Source organism: Pipistrellus hanaki, assembly GCF_964339955.1.
Source record: "Pipistrellus hanaki genome assembly, chromosome: 1".
NCBI classification, from domain to species: Eukaryota; Metazoa; Chordata; class Mammalia; order Chiroptera; family Vespertilionidae; genus Pipistrellus; species Pipistrellus hanaki.
This window is the reverse complement of record NC_140503.1, coordinates 104664904-104677911: the sequence shown is the minus strand read 5'-3', so window position 1 is coordinate 104677911 and position 13008 is coordinate 104664904. Positions and strand designations below refer to the sequence as shown.

Sequence of the window (13008 nt, the reverse complement as noted above, 5' to 3'; positions counted from 1 at the left end):
CACAACCTTGCTAACACTGGTCATTTGTTGATTTGTTGATGGTGGCGATTTTGACAGGTGTGAGAAGGTACCGCATTGATGTTTTGATTTACATCTCTGGGATAATTAGTGACTTTGAGCATGTTTTCATGTGCCTCTTGGCCTTCCTTCTGTCTTCTTTTGAGAAGATTCTATTTAGATCCATTGCCCATTTTTTAATTGGGTCATTTATCTTCCTTTTATTAAGTTGTATAAGCTGCCTGTAGATTTTGGAGATTAAACCTTTATCAGTGATAACATTTGCAAATATGTTCTCCCATACAGTGGGCTTTCTTGTTGTTTTGTGGATGGTTTCCTTTGCTGTAAAAAAGCTTTTTATTTTGATGTAGTCCCATTTGTTTATTTTCTCTTTAGCTTCCATTGCCCTAGGGGCAATGTCAGTGAAGAAGTTCTTTTGGCATACGTCTGAGATTTTGCTGCCTGTGGATGCTTCTAGTATTTTTATGGTTTCCCGTCTGATGTTTAAGTCCTGTATCCATTTTGAGTTTATTTTTGTGTATGGTGTAAGTTGGTGATCTAGTTTCATTCTTTTGCATGTATCTGTCCAATTTTCCCAACACCATTTACTGAAGAGACTGTCTTGACTCCACTGTATGTTCGTGCCTCCTTTGACAAATATTAATTGAGCATAGTGATTTGGGTTGATATCTGAATTCTCCATTGTATTCCATTGATCTATATGTCTGTTCCTGTGCCAGTACCAGACTGTTTTGAGAACAGTGGCTTTGTAATACAGCTTGAAGTCTGGTATTGAGATCCCTCCTACTTTACTCTTCTTTCTCAGGATTGCTGTGGCTATTTGGGGACTTTTATTGTTCCAAATGAACTTTTGGAGAGTTCTTTCTAGGTCAGTGAAATATGCCATTGATATCTGAATGGGGAGTTGATTGAAACTATAGATTGCTTTAGGAAGTATGGACATTTTGATGATGTTGATTCTACCAATCCATGAACATGGTATGTTCTTCCATCTGTTTACATCTTCCTCTATCTCTTTTTTCAGTGACGGTAGTTTTACGCACATAGGTCTTTTACCTCCTTAGTTAAGTTTATTTCCAGGTATCTTAATTTTTTTGGTGCGATGGTAAATGGGATTGCCTTTTTAGTCTCTGTTTCTGCAAGTTTACTATTGGTGTATAGAAATGCCATAGATTTCTTGGCGTTAATTTTGTATCCTGCTACATTGCCAAATCCCTTTATTAAATCTATTAGTTTTTTGATGGAGTCTTTTGTTTTTTTTATGTACAATATTATGTCATCTGCAAATAAAGATAACTTTACTTCTTTTCAAATTTGGATGCCTTTTATTTCCTCTTCTTGTCTAATTGCAATGGCTAGTACTTCCATATTATGTCAAACAGGTGTGGCGATAGTGGGCATCCCTGTCTTGTTCCTGTTCTTAGAGAAAATGGTGTTAGTTTTTGCCCATTGAGTATGATGTTGGCTGTGGGTTTATCATATATAGCTTTTATTATGTTGAGGTATGATCCTTGTACTCTTACCTTGTTGAGAGTTTTTTTCAGGAAAGGGTGTTGGATTTTATCAAAAGCTTTTTCTGCATCAATTGATATGACTCTATGATTTTTATCTCTCAATTTGTTTATGTGATGTATCGTGTTTATTGATTTGCGGATATTGTACCATCCTTGCATTCCAGGAATAAATCCTACTTGGTCGTGGTGTATGATCTTTCTGATGTTCTGCTGGAGCCGATTTGGTAGAATTTTGTTGAGGATTTTGGCATCTAAGTTCATGAGGGATATTGGCCTGTAATTCTCTTTCATTGAGTTGTCTTTATCTGGTTTTGGTATTAGGGTGATGCTGGCTTCATAGAAAGAGTTTGGAAGTGTTCCTTTCTCTTGAATTTTTTGGAATAGTCTGAGAAGAATAAATTTAATTCTTCTTGAATGTTTGGTAAAACTCTGCTGTGAAGCCATCTGGCCCCGGGCTTTTGTTTGCTGGAAGCTTTTGGATGATTGTTTCAATTTCTTCCCAAGTCACTGGTCTATTGAGATTTTTAGATTCTTCCTGATTGAGCTTTGGAAGGCTGTATTTTTCTAGGAATATGTCTATTTCCTCAAGGTTGTCCAGTTTGTTGGAATTAGAGTTGTTTGTAGTATTTCGTTACAATCCTTTGTATTTCAGCGGGGTCTGTTGTTATTTCACCTCTTTTGTTTCTGATTTTGTTTATTTGGGTCCTCTCTGTTTCTTGGTTAGCCTGGTTAGAGGTCCATCTATCTTGTTTATCATTTCAAAGAACCAGCTCTTGGTTTTGTTGATCTTATGTATTATTTCTTTGGTCTCTATGTCATTTATCTCTGCTGTGATTTCTATTATTTCCTTCCTTCTGCTTACATTGGGTTTTTCTTGTTGCTCGTTTTTTTTAATTCTTTGTGTTGTAGAGTTAGATAATTTGTTACCATTTTTTCACAATAGGCTTGTAGAGCTATGAACTTCCCTCTCAAAACTGCTTTTGCTGTGTCCTATAGATTTTGGATTGTTGTGTTTTAATTGTCATTTGTTTCCAGGATGTGTTTAATTTCTTTCTTGATTTCTCTGGTAACCCAATCCTTGTTTAATAGCATGCTCTTTATTCTCCATGTGTTTAATTTCTTTGGATTATTTTTATTGTAGTTAATTTCCAGTTTTATGCCACTATGATCTGAGAAGATGCTTGATATGATTTCTATCTTCTTAAATTTGAAGAGACTTTGCCTATGTCCCAAGATGTGTTTTATTTTTGAGAATGTCCCATGTGCACTTGAGAAGAATGTATATTCTGTGGCTTTGGGGTGAAATGTTCTGAAGATGTTGATTAATTCCATCTTGTCTAGTGTATCATTTAGGACTGATATTTCTTTACTGATTTTTTTGTTTAGATGATTTGTCCAAAGGTGACAGTGGGGTATTAAAATCTCCTACTATTGCCGAAACCGGTTTGGCTCAGTGGTAGAGCATCGGTCTGTAGACTGAAAGGTCCCAGGTTTGATTCTGGTCAAGGGCATGTATCTTGGTTGCAGGCACATCCCCAGTAGGGGGTGTGTAAGAGGCAGCTGGTCGATGTTTCTCTCTCATCGACGTTTCTAGCTCTCTATCTCTCTCCCTTCCTCTCTGTAAAATATCAATAAAATATATTTAAAAAAAAATTAAAAAAATAAAATAAAATCTCCTACTATGATTGTATTGCTATTAATCTCTCCCTTATGGCCTCCAGCAGTTTTTTTAATGTATTTGGGTGCTCCTATGCATATATGTTTACCAGGGTTATCTCTTCTTGTTGGATTGCTCCCTTTAGTATTATGTAGTGGCCTTCATTATCTCTTGTTATGTCCTTCACTTTGAGATCTAATTTGTCAAACGAACCAACATCAGAATCATGGGGGTCCCAGAAGAAGAGAGAGAGCAAGATTCTGAAAACATACTGAAAGAAATAGTGACAGAAAACTTACCCCACCTCGTGAAAGAAATAGACTTACAAGTCCAGGAAGCACACAGAACCCCAAACAAAAGGAATCCAAGAGGTCCACACCAAGACACATCATAATCAAAATCCCAAGAGCAAAAGACAAAGAGAAAATATTAAAAGCAGCAAGAGAAAAACAGTTAGTTACTTATAAGGGAGCACCCATAGGACTATGAGCTGATTTCTCAATTGAAGCTATGCAGGCCAGACGGGAGTGGCAAGAAATATTCAAAGTGCTGAATAGCAAGAACCTACAACCAAGATTACTCTACCCAGCAAAGTTATCATTCAGAACTGAAGAGCAGATAAAGAGCTGCACAGATAAGAAAAAGCTAAAGGAGTTCACCAACACCAAAACAATATTATATGAAATGTTGAAAGGTATTCTTTAAGAAGAGGAAGAAGAAAAAAGATAAAATTATAAACAACAAATACATATCTATCAACAAGTGAATCTAAAAATCAAGTGAATTAGAAATCTGAGGAACAGAATAAACTGGTGAATATAATAGAATCAGGGGCATAGAAAGGGAATGGACTGACAATTCTCAGGTGAAAGGGGTGAGGGGGTTGCGGGAAGAGACTGGACAAAAATCGTGCATCTATGGATGAGGACAGTGGTGGGGGGGCTAGGTAAGGGCAGAGGGTTGGGTGGAAACCGAGTGGAGCGGAGCTATGAGGAGTAAAAGGAGAAACAATTATAATAATCTGAACAATAAAGATTTATTAAATTAAAAAATAAAAGAATATATCTAACAGTAAATAGAAGAAATGTTTCTTTGCTGAGTTATATCTTAGCAGGATATTTAATCAATTTTATCTTTTTAAAAATTGATGTCCATTGTAAAAAATAAAACGTATCTTAAAAGAAAAACACTTTGCCTTAAGCATTTTTGTAAAATAACTTCTTAGAAATAACTTTGCAAAGCAAATTTAATATATCCTTTTTACTTAAAAAACACACAACTATAACTCTCCATTATCTACATAGGCCAGTTTACACATTAAAATCTGAAAAATGAAAATTAAATTAGTTTTGTCTCTCATTTTAGAAATAAAACCTTCTAAATAGTTTTTCATTTGAAATATATCAAAGCTGAATTTAAAAGTTTTACTGGTAGTAGGCATGCCAAAAAGCCATATAAGTCTCAGAGTCCTAAAAAGATTAGACAAATAAATAGGCTATGTAGAATATAACAGTATACTTCTATTGAAGTCACTCTGGCCAGAAAATGACTACATATGTATTAGAAAATGCTCACTACATGGCAATGTTCTATCGAAGGCTAGAACTACAACAAGCAACAATGTGATTGCAGTAGTTAGCAAGGGCTTATGAAGATGCCCTACCACAGAATGTGAAACCGGTATTTTATGATTTAAGGAAAAGGCACACAGAAAAAGTAACCTGCTTTAACCATTTCTAAATTTCAAGGTAGAATCCAGTGAACTGAGTTAAGATAAGTGTGGGGGAAGGAGAAGGGTCACGACTAATACTTCATAGTCCTGACCAGGTAGCTTAGTTGGTTAAAGCGTTGTCCCAATACACCAAGGATGTAGTAGGTTTGATCCCTGGTCAAGGCATATACAAGAATCAACCAATGAATGCATAAATAAGTGGAACAACAAATCAATGTTTTCTTTCTCTCCCCCCCCCCCATCTCTCTAAAACCAGTAAATAAATAAATAAAAAGTCATAAACTGATACTTTGCATGTATTATCTGACTTTACCCTCACAATTTTAAAGGCAGCAATAGCACTCCAAAAATAATGCCAATAGCTGTAAAATTAGTCAAGAGAAAAGATGACATTTGATTGATTACCTAAATCAGGTTATCTCCACTATCTACACTACCTCCATCCTAATTTTCTGACTCCTGATTTATGCTTCCACATTAAATTGTTTCATTTCTAGTAAAAACTATCACAGAAGAAGCAGAGAAAGATATTGATATCAAATTCTATATACTTAGATAATAATTACATTTCACTTTTTGTTTAAAAATCATAGCAATGTCTTACTAAGTGCCTACTAAATATTAGGTGCTTTTCACTCATTATTCCTATCAGTATAAAGTACCAACCCATATACACACACATACATCTCATATCTATTTAATTAAATTATATGAAGTTCACCAGAACAAATGATATCTGAAACATGATGTTATGGTACGGTAAGAAAACAGAATGGCATAAGATTATTGTTTCCTTAGGGAAGTAAAAAACTAGAAAAAGAAACATGGTAGAATACTAATACTACTGCTTACCAGTTTTTCTCTGAATGTGTCTTTTCCCGGCTTCCCTGAAAGCAACCATAGCTCTGAAAAAGGCCCGGAGAACCGCCCATCGGAAAACAGATACAGGGTCAATTCCAATCATCCCAGAGATAAATGCATTTTTGCTACTTCTCAGAAGAGCTACAATGTCAGGGCGCATATGATCTGTATTTTTTTCCCGGAAATCCTATATGAAAAAAATGCCAGTGTTATTTTTTATAAAATTATTAAACCAAGAAGATAATTGGTCACATGTTTGAACAGTGGTTGAATAAGGACTATAGAAGTGATTTCTGTTCTAAGTAGCTAACTGAACAAAATATCTACACTAATAAAAGAATAATATGCAAATTTATCGCACCTTCGTGATACCCACCAACCAATTAGGAGTATGCAAATTAACCCAAAAAGATGGCAAGAGGCCGAGGGAGGGGTGATGAAGCAGGTGTTCTGCACCATCCTAGCTGCTCCTGGCCTCTGGGCAGCATGGGAAGGCAGAAAGGCAGCTCCGCCTCAGCCAGAGCGAAGGCAGTGCTAGCAGCCAGGGTAAGAAAGGCCCATTCTTGCACAAATCTTTGTGCATCAGGCCTCTAGTCTTCTATAAAATTCCACTCAATCCTAAAACTATTAGATTGTATACTACATTTGAATTAGAAAGTATATTCCACGATTTTATTGCACTTGACAAACCCTGGTAAGGAAGACCTCTCCGAAAGGATACCATATGAAATGACAAGAAAGCTGAAAAATGAAAAGGAATCAGAAATAAGGTCAGAAATAGCATTCCAAGCAAAGGGAACATCTACTACCTGTAGGTGATGAATATTTGAACAAGTTAGAAGAAAAGCATTAAGAGCAAGGGCTGGGTATTCTAGGCAATGAGTGTTGTGAAAGATTAGACAAATAAATAGGCTATATGGATTATACAATCCTGAATTAGGAGTCTGAATTTTATTTAAGTGTAAAGGCAAGTGACTGGAAAGGTGATGACATGAGCTAACTGCTATTTTCTAAACACCATTTGGTTCTGTGGAGGGAATGAATTGTGCAAAGAATAGAATGAATTGTGCAAAGAATAGAAAAAGGGAGACCAGCTATTGTAATATTCCAGATACGAGCTGACAGTGACTGGGACTATGTTGGTAGTATGAAAAAAAAGGAAAAAGAGTGATCATATTTATGATATGTTATGGAGGTAAAGACAAAGGACTTGTTGGTGGATCGAGACACAGTGATTAAATTAGGTTTAACACCTATAGTTGAGGTTTGAGTAACTAGGTGAATAGAGATGCCATATACTCATATGGAGAAGACTAGAGCAAAGAATAATAAAGAAGAACAGAAACTTACTGGAAGGAGATCCCAGACTGATATGTATAGTCTGGGCATTTGGCTATAACCAAACCCAGATGGAAGGATCAAAACTTGGAGTAAATCACTACAAGTTTGTTCAGCTTTAAAAAATAGCTCTAACTCAGAATTCTATGAAGAATATGCCTAATATGATGTCATCTACCCTCATGTCCAGAAGGCAGTTGGGCTCATCCTATTACTTTCAGGCATTTCCTTTCCTAATTATTCTTTGTTCACCTGAGAACAGGAAAAAAGGGGGAAATAAGCAGAAGTCTTGGTCCTTGACTTGTCCCTAGATACCCTTTGATTAAAAGTAAAGAGTGGGGCAAACGTAGGTTTATAGTTGTGAGTACATGAAGCAGTTTATTTTTGAAATTTGTATATATGATAAAAGTTAGTAAAACTGATAACTTTCAAATCCAAAACATCGCCATTGCCATCATCATCATCATCATCATCATTAGTTAATACCTACCAAATGTAGACAAGATATCAGGCACTAAGTTAAAACACAATACATAACCTACCCGATTCTATCATTTACTGAATACAGTAGAATCAAGTATAAGACACTTCATTGATAGGTAAACGGAGAGGTACAGAAGTTTGCCAAAAGTCAAACATAGTAAGTAACAGCACAAGAATTAAAATATCAATCTTCACTAACCCTAGACCATCCCATCCTATAACTATACTGCTATAAAAATTCCAGAATTCTTTACCATGATGACAAATATTGATAGAGACCTTCGTTTTCCAAATGTAATGTCTATCTACATAGGTCTTGTCTATCTACATAGGTTTAGACTTCTAAATACATTTCATAAACTAGTCACATCATTCTACTTGAAACTCTTTTCTCTTGGTTTCTATAACAATACATTTTGTGATTTACTACTTACCTTTTATGCTATCCCTCTCAGTCTCCACTGCTGGTTTCATATTAGAAATTCTTACCATCTGGTCTTATGCACTCTTTTCATTCAACCATCTTACACCAGGTGATCTCAAACATAAGATGGCTTAAAGCACAACCTATATGATAAGGCCCAAATCTGTTTTTCCAGCTCAAATCTTTCTTGTTAAGTCTAACATACATTTCCACATTTCAAAATTCAAAGAATGCATTGTCCATTAAAACAAGGCAAGCCTCACCAAAACCGGTTTGGCTCAGTGGATAGAGCCTCCGCCTGCGGACGGAAAGGTCCCAGGTTCGATTCCGGTGAAGGGCATATACCTTGGTTGAGGGCACATCCCCAGTAGGGAGTGTGCAGGCGGCAGCTGATCGATGATCCTCTCTCATCGATGTTTCTAACTCTCTATCTCACTTTCTCTCTGTAAAAAAAAATCAATAAAATATATACATATTTTTTTTTTTTAAAAAACAAGGCAAGCCTGGAATTTCCTTTGTGGGAAAGTTTTAAACTACTGGTTCAAATCATTTAACAAATATTTGATTTTCAAGTTTTCCTATATGTCAGTTTTAGTAGTGTGCATTTTTCATCAAATTTTCCATTTTATCTACGTTGTCAAATTTGTTGATAAAATATGTTCAGATCCTTTTAATATCTGTAGGTTATGTAGTTAAGTCTCCTTTTTTATTTCTGATATCCATAATTTGTGAGTCTTTTGTTAAATAATGATTTTTTATTCTTTTTACTTATATCTGTTATCTTCTTAAAGAACTGACTTTTGATTTTGTCAATTTCTCTACTGTACATCTGCACTCTTTTGTACTGATCTCTGTTCTTCCCTTATTTCTTCTCCTATTTTACTGAAGTATTTTAAAATAATTTTTTTTTTACTTTTCAATTATAGTTAACATACAATATTATATTAACTTCAGATATACAACCTATTGATTAAATATTAATATAACTTCCTAAGTCAGTGGTTCTCAACTTTTCTAATGCCCAGACCCTTTAATACAGTTCCTCATGTTGTGGTACCCCCAACCATAACATTATTTTCATTGCTACTTCATAACTGTGATTTTGCTATTGTTAATGAATCATAATGTAAATATTTGTGTTTTCTGATGGTCTTAGGCTCTACAGCAGGGGTTATCGACCTGTGGAGATCACCACAATAAGACTAGTATCTATCTGACACCATACATAATTACTACTGTACTTTACAACCTGTGACTATTTCTATAACTAGCAATTTACACATCTTAATTCCTTCCCATTTTTCACCCATGCCCCCCAATGCCTCTCCCATCTGGAAACCATCGAAATGTTATCTGTATCTATGGGTATTTTGAATTTATTCACTTATTTTGTTTTCTAAATTTCACATATAAGTGGAATACACAGCATTTATCTTTCTCTGACTGACCCATATCACTTATTATATCCCATAAGTCCATCCATATTGTGGCAGATGGCAAGATTTCATTCTCTTTTATGACTGAGTCATATACTCCATTATATATATACTAGAAGCTCAGCGCACGAAATTCATGTGCGGGTACGGTCCCTAGGTCTGACCTGTGATCAGGGCCATCTTCCCCAGCTGCCTGCAGCCAGCCCCCGCCCCACCACCACCCACCCCGGTTTCTCATTTGCCATTGGGGGATCAGAGCCTGCCAGCTGGGGTGAAAACCAAGAGGTCAGCCATTCCTCCTGCTTACCAGCCCCACCCCCGCCGTGGGATGCCCTCTGTGTGTGAGGCAGCTGGTGGGATGGAGGCCTTGGCCTGGCACCATCCGCACCCCCACCATCCATCCCTGGTTCTCTGTTCACCATTGGGCAATCAGAGCCTGCGGGCAGGGGAAAGGGACCAAGAGGTGGTCAGTGCGCATTGTAGTGACTGGTTGAGCAATCGTTCTGGTCATTCCATCAGTAGAGTCAACTTGCATATTACCCTTTTATTATATAGGATATATAACACTTTTTTCTCTATCCATTTGTTTATCAGTGGACACCTAGGTTGCTTCTATATCTTGGCTATCTCTTCCTATAAATGCCTAAGAGACTATTCGACTGGTAGCTATGATGCACACTGACCACCAGGGGGAGATGCTCAATACACAGCAATAGAAACATGGAACAGACTGATGGATCTTAGAAGGGAGAGGGCAGGAAAAGGTTAGGGTCCCTTGGCCTGGCCTGTGGGGATGGGACTGAAACCAGGAGTCTGACATCCCCAGAGGGGTCCCAGACTGCAAGGATACAGGCCAGGCCAAGGGATCCCACTGGTGCATGAATCCATTCACTGGGCCTTTAGTTGTAAGTAATGCTGCAATAAAGTGAGATACATGTGTGTTTTTGAATCAGTGTTTTAGGTTTTGTAGGATAAATACCCAGGTGAATTGCTCCATCCTTTGCTATGATTTTTCTAGTTTCTTAACATGGAAGCTTAGATAATTACTTTTTAATAATTCTCTCTAATGTAGCATTTAAAGTTTTAAATCCTTGATTTTAATGTATCTTACAAATTTTGATATGTTGTATTTTCATTAATATTCAATTTGAATTATCAATTTATTGTGATTTTTTTTGACTCATAGGTTATTCAAAATAATTTTATTTAAATTCTAAACACCCGAGAGAACCAAGATGGCAGCATAGGTAAACACCTATACTTGCTGTCTTTCACAACCACATCAAAATTACAACTAAAAGGCAGAACTACCACCGAGAACCATGGGAAAGCTGGCTAAGTAGAAGTCCCACAACTAGAGAGGTGAAGAAAGTGCATTGAGTCTAGTAAGAGGTGCAGGGGCACAGAAAGTGCTAGCACCTGGATGTGCTGCTCTTTTAATCAGGAGAGAGATAAAAACTCCTGCTTGTTCTGAACTCCAGTGCCAGGTGAGACTCTGGGGAACCCAGACACATACAGGGAGAAACTGGACTGTCTGGCATCGGGACAGGAACGTAAGAGCGACTTTCTCTCAGAGCTGCTTGCAATGATCATTGTTCCCGCATGGGGGCGCTTGATGCAGAGACCCAGGGACCCCTCCAGTGCAGGGCTGACTGGCAGCCATTACTGTTTATTCCACCCTGGTTATTCCCAGAGACCCTGCCCCACCCAATTTACACCACCACCCAAGCTGTGTGCATTGGCTTTTGCATATGAATGGCCTGTCTTTTCTCCTTCTAAAACCTGTTAAACTGCAGCTGGGTCAGGGAGCCCCAGAGGTTCCAAAAGAAGCCCCAAGGCCTGGCAATAGCAGCAGCCTGCCTTGCTTCACAGCTGGGCCTCTTCTGAGCACTTCCAAACTCCAAACAAAAAGGAGGAATCTTAAGATATCTCTGTAGCTCCTACTGGGAAGCCTCAGTCAGTGTACCCAGTGGTTAGAGTGAGACCATATCAGATTACAACTCTTCATATCCATAAGTGACATACTCAAGGGGCAGACTCAATGAGCACCAAAGCCCCACTGAAGCAATTACTGCCCCATAAGGGTGTCTCCTGTGCAACAGATCTTCCAGTGTGGATACAGCTGATCATCACAGCCAATTGGCCTGGAGGTCAATTCCTGCCAGTGACAACAGTAATCAAGGGTTAACTAACAAGACTGTGCAAACAGCCCACAAAGGGATGCACCAAGAGTGTCCACCTCAGGTAACTAGGGTGGCTGAACCTCTGGGCCCTATAAGACACCTACCACACAAGGACACTCTGTAAACTCAAGGAGATTTAGAAGCTACCCAATACATAGAAAAAAACACAGAGAAGCACCCAAAATGCAGATAACAAAGAAACAAGTCACAAATGAAAGAAATGGATGAAAGCTAAATTCTGGATATAGAGTTCAAAACCACAGTTATAAGGTTACTCAAGAATCTTATAGAAACCTCTGAGAAATATAATAAGACTGTCAAGGATATGAAAAAGGACCAATCATAAATTAAGCATACACTGACTGAAATAAAGAATAATATACAGAAATTCAATAGCAGACTAGAGGATCCCAAGAATCAAGTCAAAGACTTGAAATACGAAGAAGCAAAAAATACCCAACCAGGAAAAAAAAAAAATTCCAAAAATATGAAGATAGTGTAATGAGCCTCTGGGACAACTTTAAGCATACCAACATCAGAATTATGGGGGTGCCAGGGGAAGAGAGAGAGCAAGATACTGAAAACCTATTGGAAGAAATAGTGACAGAAAACTTCCCCCACCTGGTGAAAGAAATAGACTTACAAGTCCAGGAAGCACAGAGAACCCCAAACAAGAGGCATCCAAAGAGGACCACACCAAGACATATCATAATTACAATGCCAAGAGCCCCAAACAAGAGGCATCCAAAGAGGACCACACCAAGACATATCATAAGTAAAATGCCAAGAGCAAAGGACAAAGAAAGAATATTAAAAGCAGCAAGGGGAAAACAGTTAGTTATATACAAGGGAGTACACATACAATTGTCAGCTGATTTCTCAACAAAAACTATTCAGTCTCAAAGGGAGTGGCAAGAAATACTCAAAGTGATATATAGCAAGAAGCTACAACCAAGATTACTCTACCCAGCAAAGTTATCATTCAGAATGAAAGGTCAGATAAAGAGCTTCACAGATCAGAAAAAGCTAAATGAGTTCATCACCACCAAACCAATATTATATGAAACGCTGAAAGGTATTCTCTAAAAAGAGGAAGAAGAAAAAGGTAAAGATAAAAAATTATGAACAATGAAGTGACAACAAATACATATCTATCAACAAGTGAACTTAAAAATCAAATGAATAAAAAAACCTAATGAGCAGAACAGACTGGTGAATGTAATAGAATCAGGGGCATGGAAAAGGAGCATACTGACAATTCTCAGGGGAAAAGGGTTGGGGGAGTGCGGAAAGAGATTGGACAAAGAGCTTACACCTATGGACGAGGTCAGTTGGGGTGGGGGAGTCCTGGAGTGGTATGGG

The 13008-nt window shown here is 37.5% G+C and overlaps 1 protein-coding gene across 13 annotated transcripts in view; it reads right to left on the bottom strand.

The window, feature by feature from the left end:
- MYO9A (myosin IXA) overlaps nucleotides 1–13008 on the bottom strand; it is a 410239-nt gene that overhangs the window by 159729 nt on the left and 237502 nt on the right. For all 13 annotated transcript variants that reach the window (XM_084897620.1, XM_084897626.1, XM_084897629.1 and 10 more), the window contains one exon: nucleotides 5774–5969. In XM_084897620.1, the coding sequence (XP_084753746.1) occupies nucleotides 5774–5969 (196 nt within the window). The remainder of the gene's footprint in view (nucleotides 1–5773; nucleotides 5970–13008) is intronic.